This window comes from Cyprinus carpio, chromosome A12, assembly GCF_018340385.1.
Source record: "Cyprinus carpio isolate SPL01 chromosome A12, ASM1834038v1, whole genome shotgun sequence".
NCBI lineage: Eukaryota > Metazoa > Chordata > Actinopteri > Cypriniformes > Cyprinidae > Cyprinus > Cyprinus carpio.
Genome location: NC_056583.1, coordinates 16,766,285 through 16,787,184, shown reverse-complemented (window position 1 = coordinate 16,787,184; position 20,900 = coordinate 16,766,285). Strand labels below are relative to the sequence as shown.

The 20,900-nt window shown below is 36.8% G+C and overlaps 1 protein-coding gene across 40 annotated transcripts in view; it reads left to right on the top strand.

Annotated features, from left to right (window-relative positions):
- LOC109056663 (transcription factor 7-like 2) overlaps window positions 1-7,792 on the top strand; it is an 88,191-nt gene extending 80,399 nt beyond the window's left edge. For 11 of the 40 annotated variants that reach the window (XM_042767861.1, XM_042767863.1, XM_042767876.1 and 8 more), the window contains 3 exons: window positions 579-629; window positions 1,757-1,829; window positions 5,315-7,792. In XM_042767861.1, the coding sequence (XP_042623795.1) occupies window positions 579-629; window positions 1,757-1,829; window positions 5,315-5,750 (560 nt within the window). In that variant the 3' untranslated portion in view covers window positions 5,751-7,792. Of the gene's footprint in view, window positions 1-578; window positions 630-1,756; window positions 1,830-2,311; window positions 2,386-2,902; window positions 2,965-5,314 lie in introns of those variants that run through there. The other 29 variants (XM_042767866.1, XM_042767869.1, XM_042767873.1 and 26 more) reach the window with 20 other exon arrangements.
- Window positions 7,793-20,900: the final 13,108 nt, after the last annotated feature.

The following is a 20,900-nucleotide window of genomic DNA, read 5'->3' as shown; positions in this document are numbered from 1 at the left end:
TGCCTGCCTCATTTTGTATATAGCTATGCTACCCAATGCAATATTTACACGATAGACTGCTTGTTATCCCCCTCCCCTCCCCTTGCCCTATGTCGAGCGTTAATAATATTGAATATGCATGACCCCCCCACCTCCTCCCCTCCAACCAGCTGTCCCCCACCCCTTGCCCAGCCCCCCTCCAGCATTTATGGTACTGTGATATGTATGTTTTGAGAGTGTGAGAGTTAATCACCCTTGTGACTGAATGCCATCCTCCGAATGTGCCGCCCATGCTTGTGCTTTTGTGGTTGTAACTTTGGGCTGTGCCTGCTGCATGCTTTTTAAAATACCTGTTTATATAGTAATAATATAATAAAGATTTTTGTTTGGTTGTTTGTTTGCTTTTTTTTAAATTCACCCACATCTTTCAATTAAGGAGGTTTGCTGATTACATTGATTTGATTCACTTGACCGTTCTTCTTTATGATGCTGATTACTGTGAGATATTGTCCAGGAAGAATGCAGAGTCATGTATTTGCGGTCTCTCTCCATCATGGACACCTTTTGAAGGCCTCTGTATCTTGTTCTTTTTTTTCCAGAACACAGAGAATATTTTCCAAACCCTTGCCTTTCACTCCCTCCGATTACAGGTGCTAATGTCATTTTGAGTCTTAAATTACTAACTTGCTTTTTTCTTCTATTTTGGTTCTTTATGTATTTGTTTATTTGTGCTTGTGCAGTATATCAAATATATAATGATCTTTCTTTAATGAAAAATGCTCCGTATTTGCTATATATATATATTTTATTTGCTAAGCTCAGGAATTCTATTGAAGAATACATTGCTTTATTTTGCTCCTTTTCAGTTGTTTCCTTTGCTCCATTTTTCATTATACATATACTTTCATCAAAAGATGCTTCTATGTTAAAAGTCATATATTATGATGTATAAAAAAATCCCTGATTTGGTAAACTCTAAGCATGCAGCTGCAATATGTTTATAGGAAAGACCTCTTTATGCTAAAAATAACCAAAGATGTTGTTATCAGGGTAAACCTCCTTAATCTACTCTACTGCCTTCAATAGCTGCCCCTGCCTCCTCCACGCCCCAGCATGATTGCGGGCTCTGCCCTGTCTCCTCCTGATCTGCTCCACTTACAACCTGCCTTCACCCTCCTCAAAGACCCATCTACCCGTGACCTTTGCCCTGGTGCTCAGGTGGGCTGTTTGAGGTGGATGAAAGCAGACCAGGCCTGTTTATGAAGCAGCTTCGTAGTGTTTCCCTGGCTTAAACTAATGCTCCGCCTCCATCTTATAGCTCCTCCCTGCTACTGCTACCTCAGCAACCTGTCCCTGTCACCTCCTCTAGTCTAGAACAGCCAAATAATGTCCGGCAGACATGTATTCATATCTGCTGCATCCTGCAACGCTTACCTTTTAACAAACGAGCATTTATTTACCCATAAAGAGCCTTGGTAATGAAAGGCATGCACTGTGTGCTGATGTATTGATTTCTGTCATCATTTACTTTCACATTTGTTTCTTGCAGTTTTACATTTTTTTAATTATTTGTATTACTAACAAACTATGGTCAAATATGACTGTAAAGAAATTACTGCACATTTGATTGCTACTACTTAAATTTATCTGTAGGGGAAAAAAGACTTTTATAGAGCTCGTCAGATTCATTGGATTCAATTTATCTCTCTTTCCGCTCTCTTTTCTGATTTCATCTCTCCTCTGCGCTGGCTTCCTCTTCCCTTCTTCGTCCCGTCAGATCTGAGCGCCCCAAAGAAGTGTCGTGCACGCTTCGGGCTCGACCAGCAGAATAACTGGTGTGGGCCATGCAGGTGTGTATCTGGTGTGCCGGCAGGTGTGCTAGAGCAGGTGACAGCTGGGGAACTCTCTCATTGGTACCTCCTCCCACTTTTCTGGCTCTCTCAGACTCGCATTCTCTCCACGCCACTTCCTCTGCCAATCAGCTTCTGCAAATCTGGGCAATGGGTTTTATTTTTCATTGCTAGGTGGGATGGAAGGGTTGTGTGTGTGGTTGTTTTTGTGTGAGTGTGTGAAAAAGGAGTTCATGTAGAACTCCTTGTTGAATTGAAAAGAGGCGGGGTTAAATAAAAAAGGCAGGGTTTATTTCCCTCTGTTAAGGGGGAGGGGTGTGGCCAGGGGGTTGAGATGAGCTGGTCATGGTAAGTTTTTGAGGAGGCATGGTACCAAAGTCCACAGCTGTATCATTTGCTCTAGCTCCATGCCTTTTTGTGTCCAATGACGTGTGCTTTTTTTTCTTTCTTTGTTGTGTTTTATGTTCCTCTATGGATAACAGATGCAAATACCCCTAAGAAGTGTCGTGCCTTGTTCGGGCTTGACCAGCTGGGTTTATGGTGCAAACCCTGCAGGTATATTCCCAGCCCCACTCCTGGGGAGAACGTCTAAATTACGATGATGATGATTTTAAGATGACACAAATCAACTTTTCTTCTCTTGAAACATCTTCCATGGATTATATTTTCCTACTTCAATCTCTGAGGCCTCGTTACAGTTTATGTTTTACAAAAACTTTTTTCCAACTTGTTTCTGTCCTTTTCTGACTGTAGAAACACTTCAGATGAACTGAAATCCTCGGGCAGAAAATGACTAAAAATAATTACAAAGGCATTTTGGTTTAAATTTCAAGTCAAGCATAAACTTTTTTTGTATTAGTATAATTTATTATTACTGTTTATTCTGCCCAAGGAACTAATCTGCTGTTTTGTACTGTTCTGCCGTACCTGGTCACTTCTGTTAGAACTGTGTGATGTAGCCACTTGTTTTGTGGAGGGTAGGGTTGGGGTGATGCCATCTCATCCCCCCTCTCTCTTTTTTTTCCTCCCCTTCTTCTTCCCTCTCCACTCCTCTCTTATAACCCTTTATTCAGTCCCAACCTCTTGTCTTTCTGTTCTAATACAAGCAGTCTTTGAATTGGGAATATGTTGATGGTAGGTATTTGTTTCTGCTAAGTAATACCCTTTTCTGTGTCATGCTTATCCTCTTTCCTTTTCACCCTTCCCTCATCGTGGACATCAGACGTTGTGATGTGGTGTTACTCCTCTTTCCGTTTTTTCTACTTGCCCAACTGTATCCCTGTTCCACCAATTTCATTATCCTTGCTAGTTTAGAAATCCATCTGATCCACTCCTTCTAGTCTGACCTCCTTCAGGAACAATGGAAAGCTTCTCAGCTTTAGAGAATACAGTATGTGACTCTTGGATGTTGGAAGCAGGGTCCAAAGTTCACGTTTGCCATACCTGCCAGTGGGGGGTAAATTGAAAATGCAAATACTTACTTAAATACTACTAATATTCGTATTTTATATATTTAAATTTCATTGAATTAATTGTATAGCTAAAAGGAGAATTGCTTTAATGCTAATTTTTCCTTTAGATGTTTTTTTATAAGTTCAACATTGTCTGAAAAAGTATTTCTCATCTCTCTTTTGGAGACTGTTGAATCTCTTTCATTTGATTCGCTCATAAGGAAGCAATATCCAGTGTTGTTGTTCGTACTTTTAAGTTGAAACCGCGCAATATTTCGCAATTTCTTGGAGGAAAAAAAAAAATCTTGCTAGCCAGTAACGGTTTTATTTGTATGGGTGTGTGTAGCTGGAGTTGCTGAGGTTGTATTTTTTGAGGGGTAGTGCCATTCATCAGCACCTCTTGTTATTCAGAGGAACAGCCTGTGCATTTTTTGGGCTGTGCTGAGAGAAACGTGTCTTGATTTAGGGATCTGTAAGGTTAAAAGACCCCACTCAGCTCTGTTTCCTGAAAGATGCATCTGGATAAATTCCCTCGGAGCCCCATAAATCAATAAGGAACACAGTGAGATACTTAGAATCAATATGGCTCTTAAAAAATGGATATTAGCTTATTTGCCACTGTTTGACAGGCAGTTAGCACCTTGACAGACCCGAACCGTTCCTAAATTCACAACCGACCTCCTCACAAAAGCACAGAGTAGCAGGCAGATCAAACAAACACATCTCTGCCTCTGTTCACCCATATTTGACCCTGAAGTGCCATGTCCCCTCTGTATTAAGTCGTGCATGCCCACCATACACAAAGTGGGATTAAGTGGCCGTGACAAGATTTCCGTCCTTTTTTTGTCATTTTTCTTCATCATAGTGTGTATCTTCCTTCCTGACTGTCTTTTTCGCACTTTCGTCTGAAACCAACATGCATAACAGCAGGCAGGGGTATGACTTAAGAAACAATCCTTACCTGGCTGTTATTTTCATGACGAAACCACAAAGAAGTTCCAGGTTAATTGATCCCAGTTCTCCTGCAACTCTCTAGCTCCCCCTATCTTTGATTTAATTCCCTTTTATTTTACTTTCTATATTTGTTGCTCTTTATTTTCTCTTTTTGGAGTTAGCCTCGGCTGCATCACTGAGCTCGCCCTTTAGGCAGGATAAAGAGAGTTTTTGGGGAGGAGGGGGGTAGGGGTTGGTCAGGTCAGGTAGGGCAAGGTATTCTGAGGTTTTCCCTCTCTCTCTCCATTTCTCTCGCGTTCTCTCACCCTATCACTTCTCGTCTCTCTCTCTCTCTCTCTCTCTCTCTCTCTCTCTCTCTCTCTCTCTCTCTCTCTACCCCTACCTCACGGCGTGCTGGCTTGGCGCTGGTGAGATGTGGCTGGCTGGAATGGCTGGCCGTAGGCGTAGCAGACGAGGGAGGGTCCTGACCCGAGCAGAAATGCAAACATGGCACCACGACCTCTGTGCAGAGCGCTCACATATGTCTTAGGGGCAAGCTGAGAGTAGCGCTTCCTCTCTAACCTCTTACCCCACCATCTGAACTTCCCCTGAAGGAACGCAAGGAAAAAGACAGCAAAAAAGAAGGGAGAAAGAGGAGTGTAATAATTCAAGCTGATGTGTAAACCGGATGGGATCCCCTCGCGGTTTGCGAAACCGGGGTGGAGTTCTTTTGTTTAGAGTTGCGTTGCGCCGCCGAAGGAAAACAAAGAGAGATGTAGGCCTCACCTCTTTCATCATCCTCCTTCCTCATTCTGTCTATTCATCTTCCTCTCGTCCTCCCACTGTCCTGTCCTCTCTGCATGTAATCGTGTGACACCGTGTGAGAGCGAGACGCATCTGACCCTAATCTTGTCCAGCTCTAGCGTCCATTTCCATGCAGAGTCTGACAGTGGGTCCACCAAAAGTTGCTAATGAGATCAGCATGGGTGTCCCGAATTTAAGATATGTGCATTTAAATGGACGTTACGGCTCTGTGTGGTTCACTCTAAGGTTCAGACAGAGAGCTTCAATGTGTCCCCTCTTTTTTTTTTCTTTTTTTAGGAGAAAAAAGAAGTGCATTCGCTATATTCAAGGTGAAGGCAGCTGTGCCAGTCCTCCCTCTTCGGACGGAAGCTTACTAGACTCCCCCCCATCCTCCCCCTCCATGGTCTCTCCCTCCCCATCCTCGAAAGAGTCCAAAACACAGACTGAACAAATGCAACCTCTCTCACTGACTATGAAACCACCCCCCCTGCTCACGTCGTCCCAACACCAACACATCTCCATGGCTCCACCCTTAGCTCTGTTGGACAACTCCAGGGTGGGCAAAACATCCGGCTCGGCACACAACGGCTCCTTGGAGCCCTCAGACATGTCGTCGTCCCGACCCACAGGCTCCACCTCCTCCCGGCCTACATCGGTGTGTCATTCCCACTCTCTGCTGCCCAGCTCCGCCACGACGCAACCCCTTTCACTCGTAACAAAGTCAATAGACTAGCTTTGTTGTTTTTTTTAAACCAGCTTTCTCTCTCTGTCTCTATGTCTGTCACGCGTCTTGTCTTTTTTCATTCTGTGTTCTGATTCTCTTGTTTTTTCTGTGCGATATGGCTTTGAAAGTTCATTGGTCAATATTTGACCTGTCATTATCTAAAAAAAAAAATGAAATTATTATGATTAAATATTGATAATTAAATACACTAAGTTCTAGAGTATAGCTTTGTGAATCTGCCAAATTTTTTATGAATTTTTTGGGGTTTGTTTTTGTTAATTTCTTTGCTTTTTTTCGGCTGTACAACAGCAAAATACATAATTGTTATGTAGTTTTACATAGACATGTTTAAAGACAGATATACAAAGTAGGTGAGGATTCGGTGAGCCCTTTTCTCCAAGAATTGGTTCTCCTTCATTATTTGTATTAAATACGAGCTTGTGAACCAATCATTTTACAGCTGTCCAAAACTCAGAGGGCACGAGGACTATGGAGACACCTCTCCGACTGAGGAACAACTTTAATCGTGATGTTACTTGTTCTTGTTTAAATGTACAGAAATATGGGGGGGGGGTTTACTGTGTTAATATGCATTGTTCCATTGCGTTGTCTGTTTTATCTTTCTTTTTTGTCGTTGTTTACCAGGGGGAGGGAGGTTGACTCGGGTTGGGGTGGGCAGACTCGATTGGATGGGTGTTTTGGGGTGGGGGGTGGGTTTTTCTGGGGATATTCAATACAAACTGTCACAATGCTAGGACCAGTAGTATTTATTGCTTTAGAGATTGCTTGTCGTATCTTGTATGTTGTCCCTTTTTGAAATCTTTTCATTTTCTTAATACATTGTATAAATATTCTTTTTCTTAACGTAAGCAACTTATATATATATATATATATATATATATATATATATATATATATATATATATATATATATATATATATATATATATATATATATATATGATCCATTTTTACAAGGTTTTGAAGTTTCAAATGTTTTATTGGTTTAACATGAATTTTTTTTTAATCTTTTTTTTAATTATTTTGTTGAAAACCAGGATTCCACCTATACTACAGTGTAGATTCTCAAAAAAAACAACAACAAAAAAAACCTAAAAAAGCAAAAACGCAAAAAAAAAAAAACCTAAACAACAAACAGACATATGCACAACTTAATTTCTAGAAACATATCTATAAGCCATTTTGCAACAGTTGAAAAGGAAACTTGAAATGTGGACGGTGGGTTCCATGTCTTAGTCAAATTTCGTCTCAAGCCCTTCTTTTCTATTGCACAGTCTCATCTCCGTCGGACTGTAGAACTGTGTGCAGATTTTTTCCCGTGCCAAAATTTGTGATAATTTCCTCTCCTCCTCTTATGACGCTGTAGGTTCTTTCGTTGTCCAATGTTTGTTTTTTCTTTTCATTTTCAACCATAATTTGCTGTGACGTTACATAGATTGCTATGTATGTAGTATAAATGTTGCTATAACAAATGTGTTTGGTAGCAGATTGTCAAATAATAAAATTTTAACTTAAAAGACGGACGTCATACTGTATAAACCCTCAAGGGCCAAATTATGTATATTAGGAGGTTCATAAAAAACTATTAAATACTACAAAAAAACACAAACTGCCACTTTTAAGTACACTACTACATATAGGTAGATAGAAAAAATAGGCATGTTGATGTTGCAAGAAGCTGTAAAAAAGCTACAAGAGAATCATTCATTCGGTGCCATTGTAGTTGACATGACGCAACTGTAACCCGTCGATTACTTCTCTGGTTTATTAAGATGCTAATGATGAATAGTTTGAATGTTTCCTTAACGGCTGTGATGTTCCTGTTCTCTTTTATGCTCTTATATTTTATTTTGGTTTGTTTTTATTTCTTTTTCTTTTTTTTTTCCGTTTTGTTTCGTTTTGTTTTCCGTTTTGTTTTCCATTATTTGAAATGGTTCCCAAAAACCATGTTTTGTAATGAATAAATGTTAATGCTGTACAGTCTCTGTAGCATGCAGTTCTGTATTAATAAAAGCGAGTTAGTATGTGAACTTGCCTTCTGTCGTCTTCTGCCCTTCATTTGAGTAAAATTGGCTAAATATATATAAACTTCAATATTTTAAATTATATTTTTCTTTACATTTCTTTTAATTGCAAATATTTAAATATTAATTGGTATCAGTAATTAATTTTATTTTGTTTGGATTAACATACTGCATTTTAAATATTACAATATGTCATGTGGCATTACCATAACATCTAGACCTGAACAACTGTTTAAATAATCTATAATATTTGTCAAAACCATAATATATGGTTGTTATTTAGTCTGATTTCTTTTATAAAATGGCATCAACAGCACTGTAATAAAAGTCAAGAATTTGACTGAATAACGATCCATATTTGTTCAATAATTTTAAATGTTTATTAAATACATAAGAGCCAGGGGTGGAACCAGCACACACACACACAAAAAAAGTCTTATCTAAATGAGGGTTGCATGCTCTCTGATAACAATTACAGACAGCAGTAATGATGATTAATGCAAATGAAACCGGGCCAGATCAACCTGAAGTTAGAAGATCCTTATGTTAAGTTGTCTACAGCTGCATGGTTTCACTCAGGGTGGAATTCAGCAGAAAGCCCATGCCAATATCTGTTACTTTAACTAGCCAGAGTAAATCAGTCATTTGCTTGTGGCTTCAGAAGTAATCAGAAGTAGTATTTTATATTTTTATTAAAAAGGAAGACCTCTAGAGGAATGTTACATGTTCTTGCACATTATTTTCTTTGATTTTACAAATCAAAAAAGACACGGTCCAGCTGTTACACAGCAGTAGTTAGAGGTGCTAGATGTCATGTTTTTTGAAACCGAGCAAGCAGACGTGGTGAGCCGTTGATGTATTCTATACAACAAAACATCCAGACCTTGCTGCCTATTAAACAGACATTGCTGTTTTCTGATGTAACTGCAGTATTTTGTTACTCATATCCAGCGATGTCTGTTAGAAGAAAAGTTGACTTGATAAGGATCATTTAGGTCCATATGCTTTGAATCTCTAAAAGAATAAACAGACATTTTATTTATTCTGCTGCTTTATGTTAGGGTCACTGTTGAGTCTCAAACCCAAACATTGCCTGTTCTGTCCAGAAAAGCAGTGGTTCGTTTTTTCTTTTTCTTTTTCTTTTCGAGGACAGTCCGTATCATCTCAGTCTGAATGGATGTAAACAAACTTTACATCAGTTGATTCAGACCACTATTCAACAAAACTGTTCAAACCCTCTGCAAAGCTTCACCTTACAAGAATAGCAACAATCCTTCAGCATTGTTCCCAAATGTCAAAAGATCAGCTCAACAGTCTCTGTGTGCTTATCCACATTGCTAAGGGAAATACGAGTGCATGTAAAATATAGTTCAAAAAGATTTTTATTACTTTCATTGTAGATTTTTTATAATAAAAAAATGCATTTAAATATATGCATCTATATGTAAACAAAATGCAGCTATTGCTTGTGAAACATTATGTACAAAAGTATACGTGAAGGTCAAGAATGGAGGAGACAATAATTTATTTATTTATTTGTTTGTTTATTTGTGAAATGGCTTGTTTGGCGTTTTTATACCAAAGGCAAAATATGAGGATACACTTTACTAATCGTTCAGCTCCTTAGGAACTTTTTTTTTTTTTTTTTAAGAGGTAAAACTCTCAGAATTATTCATGTTTTTGTATCCATATTTTATACGCAGTTGTATTTCTGTGCAGCTTTTAGTATTTCGGTGAATTTTGTTGTGTAGTGTCAGCTGCCACTAAATAATTTTTGGTATAGTCATGAGACACATCAGTTTATCTCAGTCTGTTTTATTGTGATGGGAATAACACTTTATTTATATACACATGGATTTTGAAATTCACATTGTGGCTTGTGGACTTTCATAGTGTATCATTAAAAACTGATCTATTTAAATTATGCGTTCTGCAAAACATTGCATGTTTATTTAGACAAAACCCCAACGTGGCATTGTGTGTTTAATAAAAATGCTGGATTCTTGCTCATCCAAACATTAATTCACACAGACACTTTATTTAGGCTGTGTTTAGTTTTCCAACACAGCCCCTATCCACTTTCTTTAAGCACACTTCCTCTGAAAATAGTCATTCTGCCTGTCCAAGGCTGGTACAGAAGGCTTTTATTGCTAAAAGATGCACTCAGGGTGGGTCCATTTACCAAACTACCAAATCTAAAGTAATTACAGTCTGCTTTAGTACACAACTCCACTATATGTGGTTGTGCTGAAGTGCCTTGTGATGTTCTATGTTAGGATTCCCTCTTAACCTTGGAAGGACCATCAATTCACCTTTTGATTCCATTATTACAGTTCAGCGAATTTTCTTTCACTTCATAGGCACTCTTGGAGTGTTTTGTATATTCTCTAAATTAGATGCTGTATTCTTCTCCTTTATCCCAGTGAATGACAGCGATCTGTTGAAGATCTGTCTGAGAGGATGTCAAGCAGATGGGTTGTTATTACTTATTGCTGAGAGACCAAAGAGGTCAAATAGGTTTTGGACGGATATATTTAGTGTTGTTAATGTTCTCAGAAACCTTGGTATCTTATGTACTGTATAACAAGTTTATTTTACCAATAAATATTTTATTTACATATACAGTATACAAATGTTGCAACTGTTGGCAACTGACATGTATACTTTATTTTTATTATTAGTATTATTAGTATTATTATTACTAGTTTTTCTTTCTAGACATTTTCTGGATTTATCCAGTTAAATAGATAATTATTTCTTATGATATTACTTAGCAAAGTTAATTCAAAATTTAAGAAAAAAAAAACATTTCAAAATATCTAATTTGAGTTATTTCAGATATCTAATTTCAAATATTAATTTGTTAGTGTTTAATATAGTTAATTCAATAAATAAAATTGATTACTTTCATTGTTTCCTGCCCCTCTTGTTGTTTACATTGAATTCTATTTTTTTTTTTTTTTTTTTTTTTTTTTTTGGACAACAGACAAAGGTTTGAAAAATTATGTCAGTGTCAATGTATAATTTTTATTTATTTTTAATTAAGGAATAATTATTTTAACAGTTACATTTCTGCCATTGTTTACATGTTGATTTTTTCTTCTTCTTTTTTTTTCTGGACAACAGACATGATTTTAAAAAATACATTTCAAAATATCAAATTTCAGAAATGGCATCACACAAAATATTTCAGAAATATTCTCAAATATCCAGTGTCAATTTATGATTTTCATTTAGTGTTTATTTAAGGAATAGTTAATTGAACAATTACATTTCTGTCATTGTTTAATGTTGTTTACATTTTTATGGATAACAAGTGTGATTTAGAAAAACTTTTTAAAATATCTACTTTCAGATTTGGCATCAAAATTTTTTAAACATTTCTCAAATATTCAGTGTCAACTTAAGATTTTCATATAGTGTTTAATAAAGGAATAGCTAATCCAACTACATTCATTTAAATTTCTGCCATTGTTTAATGTTGTTCACATTTTCTGGACAACAGACGTGGTCACAATGATCTGCTGTTGTATGGACAAAAGTGATTTCACTGCTGGAAAAAAAAAGTCACACTGATTTGAAACAACATTAGTGTAAGTAGACTGAATACAATTTTCTTTAATTAGCCAGTTGATACTAATTATTATTTGTGTTTGGGGTCTGTATTGTATATTGTTGTAGGCTCTGATGTGCTTTCACTAAGCCACATGACCTTACTCCTTATGTAAGTTTGCATGCCCTTTGTAGATGTAGCCTGTGATGAACATGCCAAGAAACAACCTCTTGCTCCTCCATGCTTCATCAGTTCTGATGGTTGGTTGTCAGTGTAAACAGATACCATACAATAGTAGAGAAAAGACAGCAGTGTATATTTTGTGGCATGAGAAACAGGAATGATGTTATGGAGTGGTCCGCTGCTCTCGTCTGTGGCAGGTATGACATGGACATGTTGGTTAATAAATCATGACCAGGTCAAGGGGGAAGTAGATCAAGCACAGGAGAGAGGAAAAAAGGGGGAAATGAAAAAGAGAAATAGGAAGAGGTGATCATAATGAGTGGCTTCCTACTGTCACTTCATCCGGTTGTCGCCTCAAGCTGTCAGTACTTCCTGGGAGACTCAATACTTTTTAAGCTCGAAAAAAAAAAATTGAGTGTATATGTGTGTTTGAGAGAGGAGACAGAGACAGGGCCGGAATCCCACAGAGGCACTGTGTACTTTGGTAATGAGATGAGTGTTGCTGGTGGCCCGAATCTGCTGGATGACGGGACAGCTTTGGGTGGAGGAAAAGATGAGAAATGAACTGACAGCAGAATGGTAATTCTGAGCTGAGGGGCTTGTGATAGCACCTTCACTGCTGCCGTGATTATGCGTCACACTTTACAGTCAAATGCAAAACATCACAACGAGGGAAATGCGCAGGGATATAAAGCGAGTTTCAACTTCAGGCTTCCATATTACACACCTCAGGCACTTATTACAACAAATATATGCAATTCATATTTACATTGATCAGGTCCCACAATTGTGTCTCGCCCATAAATGACATCATTCTGAGATTATTGTCTTATTCCAAACCTGTACAACTTAAAAGAAGATGCTTTGAAGAATGTTCACGCTGCTTTGTGACAAGACATGCTTTTGGTTCAATACAGAAATCTAAAGTTTTCTTAACAGGAGTAGAAGAGCAGTTTTTAAGCATAATTCATAAATTAATCGTATTAGATAGATAGATAGATAGATAGATAGATAGATAGATAGATAGATAGATAGATAGAGTAAATACATACTATATATATATATATATATATATATATATATATATATATATATATAACATATTATAAAAATATAATACATTGTTACAGACACAATCAATCACTAAAGAAAATAGCGCTAAAGTAAACTAGTGTGTGGTATAGGAGCAAAAAAGTGCGTCTTTGATAGTTAGAGAAGGGGAGTCAGGCGTATAGTAGGTGGCATGTGTTGCTTGATATGCTGGGAGTTTTTGAAAGGGCTGTGAGTGTGTGACTGCAGTGGCCCGCTGCAGTCCTAATGATGGCAGTATGTTGTGAGCTAACTACCCTCACTGTGCTACAAGCCCTCGGGCTAATGCCACATCTCTCCGTCAAGGCCTTCCTTCATCCTGATTTACTCAACCTTTCCAAAGACACACACATATAGATACACACACACATACACGACAAATAATTCATAATATGTTGAGCTGAAAGTCTGCAATAGAGCATCATTAGACAGGTTTCGTAGTGGAGTGACATTCTTGGCTTCCGCTGCTTGGTCAGGGTTTTTAAAGTGGGGACTTAAAAAAAAAAAATCAATTATATAAATAAATGGTAAACAGCAGTTTCTCATTTCCACTATAGGGAATAGTTGATTTGATTCCAAGGTTGTACGATGACATCTGAAGCGCCTCATTGTGGAGCCCTGATGTCACACTGAGGTAAGTCCCACCAACTTGATTTGAGTGAATAGAGTCTAAAGATGGATAAAGCCCAGTGTCCCAGCAGAAGATTGTTTGGGAGAAATTTTATGAATTAAGCGAAAAAATAACCATGGTGGTTTGCTTAACCGTGAAAAGAAATGATGCAATCTAGGTATAACATTACATTCCACCATAAAACAAAAGCACGTAGAAATCATAATTTTGATAATGCACCAATTTCATTTTTAGCCCATTCACCATTCACTGAAAATGACTTGAAAAGATTGCTCGGACAGGTTGAAGTGATATTCGACACTTCCAAGAATGTCCCTCATGCATCATTTGCTTGATAGGTTTGTTTGGCATAATGAAGAATCCTAAACATACATATTGAGTTTGATCTCTCACTTAGTCCAGATTGATTTTTCTCTTAAACACCATGGTCCAGTGCCTTGCTTCAACTGAAGAGGCGAAAATGAGGCTCTTTGATTTTAGCTGAAAAATTAAAGAAGCTAGAGATGGAGGGTATCAGTGCTCTGGGTCGAGAGAGAGTACGACCGCCTCTCTTTGATGTGTTACTCATTTATCTGTGTGTCAACAAAGAGTGAAACGAAGGAATTGTGAGAGTTTGGAGAATGGCAATCATGCATTTCAAACCTGCTCAGCTTAGAGCAAGCCCACCAGGCATGTGGCTAGGTGATTTCTGTCCTGCGGGCAAGAAGAGGGATTTTACAACTAGTTTGACTTTTTCAGGGCATGCAGAAAGAAAGGTAGAAAAGTTTATGGAGGGGAAGAAGCTGAGGGCTTGTGCACATCTTCCGACTGTCGAGTTGCTTGTGTTTGCCTCGCATTATGAAATATTTGCTTACCTGAGAGATTTAACTACGGTAACTGTGTTTAGGGCCTTACAGTATAAGACACAAAGATGCTTTCCTACAGCCAGACTTTCCAGAATATTATGTTCTGTTTAACCTTAAAAAATTTATATACTTGTAAATATGTATGTAATGAACCCCAAATGGACAAAAGGTTAAGTATCATTAAAGGTCATACATTTCCTGCCGGGTGGTAGCTATGATTAAAACAAACAGAACATAATAAAGTATATTTGAGTATATTTGAAACAAAATATTTATAGAAATAATACACAAGTAAAAAAAAATTATTTTTAAATCTGCCCATGGGACAATCACCCAATACATTTGAATATAATTTTCTATTATATTGACAAATTGATGACATCAGTATACAAATAATTAGAATCAATGTTTTTGTAACACCCCACCCCCACCCACACACACAATTGTTGCAGCATTGATTGTGTAATATTGTATTATGCTCTTTTTTAAAACAAAACTTGAGTGAACTTTTTGTTTGCTGTCAAAAGCACAACATGTGATGGTTGAGCAGAATTGCATAAGCATTACTAAATCTTGCCTCACAGTTGTAGAGACAATTGCTGTGCTGAGTTTTGGAGAGTTTCAGTGGGGTCTGATGATTGCATTGGGTAAGAAATCTGGCTGTTAGCCATGAAAGGAGAGCTGAGAGTGAAAGCATTAACAATAGCCCATTAATGTGTAATAACTGGGAAACTTAGTACTCTACAGATAGTGTGACAATGCCCTGCTGTTATTTAATTTCATTTTATACCTTTTTATGCTATAGTGGCAGATACTTTTCTTGTGACATATAATGACATACATTTTTATGGAAGCTAATTTCCACTAGGGAATTAAAATAAATAAATAAAAATGAAAAGAAATTGCAACTTTTTATCTCACAATCTTTTTTTTTTTTTTTTGGTAAATATGTATAGAAATGAACCGCATACGGACCAAAGTTTAAGACTAAGTACCATTAAAGGTCATACATTTCCTGACAGGTTGTTTCCTGGTGGGTAACCAATTTTTCTTACTTTCATTTTGTGGCAGAAACAATTCTCACAAATTAGATTTTTCTTTTCTTGCGATTGTGAGATAACTTCTCACATTTTTCGTCACTGACGTTTGAATTGCTAGGTGATATCTCACAATTATTCTCAGTCAGATATAAAGTTGCCATTAAATTTTTTTATCCCACTGTGGAAATAAGCTTCCATATATTTTATTAGATTTTTTTAAAATGATAATTATATAACAATTCTGGCCAGTAATGATTATTTATGAATAATTATTGACTTTTTAACAATTAAAAATGTTATGGCCGATAGCCGCTAAATTTTATACTATTTTCTCTAAATAAACTCAATAATAATAATATTAATAACCATAAAAACAATAATTTTAAATGCTATGAGTGAATTTAGATTCAGACATCACAACACTATAGTGTACAGTATGAAAGAGTAGCAAATCAAAACTAATAAAATTTGCTTCAGAAGTTTTATTTTACTTAACAGTCTAAAAAATTATTTTTATCAATCCAAGCATGCGAGAGAGGAAAAGGGTGGGGGGTTTGGAGTTGGCCTGGGGGGCCCATTAAGTTGGAAGTGGTCAATAATGCCCACTCCTCTTCACCCTCATGACTGACAGATGTAAAATAAAGCTACATGACTCCAGGGAATATGTTATTGACTCATGCTCTTGGTAAAGAAGCTGTTGAGTGGGTAAATTAATTTCCAAAAGCCCTCTTCAGTCTGACAATGGTTATGTTATCATTGTAAAGGGCATGTAGTTGTTAACCCCCGAGGTGTCTCTCTTATCTGTTTGAGCTGCTTAGTCCTCGCACAAGCTAACCAGATTCCTCCACCAACCTAAATTCTGCATTGTGCCCCATAACAGAATGCATCTTTCTCCTTTTTTGCTCCTCTTTTTGTCTGATTAGTCTGCTGAAGAGTTGTTTTGAATCTTGGAAGTCTGCACTCTAACTCAAAGAACAATGTTTGCGTGTTTTTTTTTTTTTTTTCGTTGAGAAACTGTAATTCTCTCAGTCAGGGGGCTTAGTATAAACAGACATCCCCGGCTTTAATTTTGGAATCTAACAATTCCTCATTAGCTGCTTCTTGATCTCACTAGAGTGGCTCTCGCCAGCCTCTGCCATGTTCCTTCCCTCCCTTGATTCATTGTGGTGACAAAAGTCCTCCTACACGTTGTAACAGGGTGTGATCGCTTTCACAGAGCTACACAGGAGCCGTCAGCAGTAATCTCTTTGCTCTGCCTCTCTCTGTCTGATTCCACACTCACCGCACCATGAACATTCTAATTGTCTCTCAGTGTCTGTCGCGCTGTGCTGCATAAAAGTAACGTGACACCAAAAAGTTGAAAATATCAACAATTTAAAGTTACCCAAAAGTGAAAATAATTCAATAAAAAACAAATAACAATAAAATACACATACATTTTTTTGTTGTTGAATATCTTAATGATCTTTAACATCAAGTTCTTGCAGGTTTCAAAAATTAAACCCTAATTCAGTTTTTTTTTTTTTTTTTTACTTATACTTTTTTTTATTTTACTTATTTAGTAGAAATTCTCAGTTTGTTGGTACTATTGTGTCTGAAAAGAAGGACCAACAAATGCCTCACTACACTAAGCTATAAAGCAATCATTTATTTATTTTAAATACTATTAATTTAAAATTTAATTTATTAATAGATAAATAAAGAATTTTATTTATATCATTTTATATTAATTTATAAAATTAATATTTGTATAATTTGTTTTAAATGTATTTTTATAGATACGTGCCACTCACTTAACAGGTCTGGATTTGGATCCAAGTTATTTTAGTACTACTGAGATACTATTATATATTTTTATTAATATTTTGAATTTTGAAATTTTCCAAGTTTTTGTAATTTTATGTTTTTTTTTTTATTTATTTTAATTTTAATTTTTTTATTTTTGTAGTTTTGTTCCCATAGCATTTTTATTTGTATCAAGGTTTATTTTATTATGGGTAATGAAATTATATATTTTTAATGGTTTTAATTTTAGTTTTAGTTTTAGTTAAGTGTAATAACTGTGGTTTGGATGGCTATAGCATGGCCCAATTAACCTGGTAGATGCCGAAGCTAAAAAAAAATGACTGAAAAGTGTACTATATCCATGTATTTTTTTGTTTTCAAGCAACATATCAATCATTTTCAAACAATATATTTCTATTATTTAATAACTGTATAATAAGTTTTAAGAATATTTTACCAGCACTTTATTCATATTTGAAGGGGCTCTCAAAAGTGTGAAGTGGACAGAAAAAGAAAAAAGTGGGGTCCCAGTGGTCTATACGGGCATTCTTCATGCCATAATTTTTATACACTAGGGAGGACTGGCTTATATTTTTGTGTGACAGGTTTTGAACATAATGCATTGTCAAATAATTCACAATATGGGGTTGGTGACACAGACACACTCTCAATATTCAAATACAGCGTGGCTCATAAACCTGGCCACCTCGACAGTCTGTTCTCCATCAATCAGCGGCTGTCCCCATCGCTTGCCACCCATATGAATATATGAACGCAAAAGCAAGCAGAATGCAGTTATCTTTTTTTTTCTTGGATGGGAAAGAACAAATACATATTTTATAGTTGTAATGATAATGCCAGTTTAAATATAGGCCTATAAGAATTTGGAAATGTCTCTCACTGAATTCACTGAGGCATCACCCTACTGCTGTCGTATTACACACAAAAACTAATGGCATGAAACAAATCCTCGCATCACCCCAGTGAAATGAACAGAACGGAGGACATTGGATCATATGGAAAGAATGAAGTATATTTAGGAGAAATGACAGGTGTGTGTCAGGGGGAATGTTTATTTATCATGCCCAGTGCTCCTCAGATAGAGATGGATGGCGTGGAGCAGAGGCTGATGGGTAGAGACAGGGTCTCAACGTGGTCCTCTCCACAAATTAGATTCAAAGGGAAAGGGAGCATAACAATCTGAGAAAATCAATGGTAAACAAAGCGAGAAGGAAAAGGGAGACTCAACTTTTAGGCATACATGATCAGCACATTGGCCAAATGATGTCATCCATCAGAGTGGACACAGCAATTTGCCATCTATTTCCTCATCCATCAAACCTGATGTGTGTGAGTCTGTGCATATTTGTGGGTGTGGGTGTTTGCACAGGGTATGGAGGCAGTTTTGGGAATGAAAGAGAGGACAGATAGATGATAGATAGATAGATAGATAGATAGATAGATAGATAGATAGATAGATAGATAGATAGATAGATAGATAGATAGATAGATAGATAGATAGATAGATAGATAGATAGATAGATAGATAGATAGAGTAGTTTGTTGTGTGAACAAAAGTAGCAATAGAATTTTCAGATGTCAATATGTGCTGACTGATGTGCTTCAACCCCACATTGCAAATAAAGATAAATACAGAGAATCCACATCCTGTATCCCACAACCATGTATCCACAAACATGTACCTTCTTATTCAATCTTCTTAGATTCAGTATTTTACCTTTACTGTATGTAGTTTTCCTTTGTTTTATTTCACTAAGCACTGCATGAAATCATTGTCAAGCTTCTGGTTTCAGTGCTATTGATTATCGTTGTCTCAATTTTGTAGCCATAACAAGACTTGATCGATATCTGCAGTAGATAAATAGTTCCTGTTTGTGGTGTAATGTGATAAATTGGTCCAGGTCCATGCTCATTAATGTTGATCAGTTTAAATGACTTTTGCATAAATAATACAAATAAAGTATTTACAGTTAAATTATAATATAACTAATTTTTATTTAGTCGTTTAAACTAGAGTAATAATGTAGATTGTTGCTGTGGTATGAGAAGATCACGCTAGACCTGGTGCATGTTGCACAAACTTTCTCTCTTTATCGTGTCCATAAATCCAACATAACGTCTGTTCTTTGCTGAAACTTACCTGTGGATGTTGCCGAAGTGAAGATATGGTGCGTGTATCCAAACATCATGAATCCTACTATAGCGAAGGAATATCTTATAAATATGCCATGCCAACATAAAGCCTAATATTATATAATACTTCCCCACTAGTAATTTCAGTGATTTGCACACACAATCTACAAAAATGTTTAATTTTTGTTTTAATAATTCACTATTCTACAGCCATGTTTAAACAACACATGCACACAGCAGATACTGTGCAAGATTTGTGCTGTGCAATGAGGTTGCATGCTTGAACCAACAGCTTAATGTTCCTGCTGGACATCCTGCTGAAAACCTACACACATAGCAATGACCTGTCAATCATTCTTCTAATGCATGCATAGGGATGGGCTGACGGAAGAGGATTACACTGCCATAGTGACATTTATCTTAATGGTGAACATAAGCTTAGCAGACATAAAGATGTGTGTTTATTCATATCTGTGCACCCATGTGTACAGCGCAGGGCTGTAGAATGAAATTCAGAGGCCGCGCTCAGTGAATCGCTCTCCACAAACAAGAGTGTGAGGCATTTCACAAAACACAGACATAGTACATGTGGTATTATGGATCGAAAAGTCAACAAAGCAGTTAAATTTGGAGTGGTACCAGATTAAAGAAAGAGACAGGTTGGAGGAAAGGTCACTGTAGGACCTTGGGGTAAATTGTGAAACATTAAATCCATGAGTACACACACACACGCAGAGGAATAGATATGTTATGGGAATGTAAGTTTATCAGGTTTCTGCAAGGTTCTATAAATTCTTCCTCATGGCAGAGAATTTCCCTTGTGTGCCATCCACCTGTGTGCTCAGTATCTGCCCCAGGGCAGCTACCATACCTCCACACACAAACACAATACGTGTGTGAAAACACTTGCACATGAGCCTAATCTTAGTGCTGATCAGGCAGAATTTATAGGTTAGGCATATATAATTAATTTTATTAATTATTATAAAGCGATGCCTAGCTTATACTCAAGGTAAATCCATATGTTCTGTTTTAACAAAATAATATTCAGCAAGGTTGCACAAACTTGAACAGAAGTGACAAATCTTATGCAAAAATGTAAATGTACAATGCAAAGAATCCTGAAAAATGTACCATGGTTTTACAAAAGTATTAAGCAAATGAAATGTTTATTGAACATCAGTATATTAGCATAATATTAGCATATTATAATAATTTCTGAAGGATCATGTGACACTGAAGACTGGATTAATGGCTGTTGAAAAATCATATTGTCCATCACAGGAATAAATTGCATTTTAAACAGTTATTTAAAATTGCAATAGTATTTCACAATATTACTGTTTTTATTCCTGAATAAATTAATGCAGCTTTGATGAACATACAGGACTTCTTTCAAAAACACTTTTAAAAAATCTTAACCAGAACCTGGAAGTGTCACCACCAAGTTTTGTTTGTAAACAGTAACAATGTACCATTTTTTTTATACCTATACCTGTTCTTTTTTTCCCCTGATATAATATATGGCTATTTGCTTTCTTTAAGAGCATTCAATGTGAACACCTCGACAGAGGGACAAGAACCATGTCATCACTCTGCAACCCACATCACTCCTCCATGAACTTCTGTCTTTCTTTACCACCACAGCACATAAAAAAGAGCAATTGAGCTCCCTTCTTCCCGAGGTCAAAGACCAATGTCTGCCTGTCAGGACAAAACAGGCTTGGGGCACCAGGTTAGATCAGAAGCTGTGGCCTGTTGATGGGGTGAGGTATGATCATCTCCGATGAATTGCGCTGGGGGGTGAGAACAACTGGTGTGACAGCACACGGGC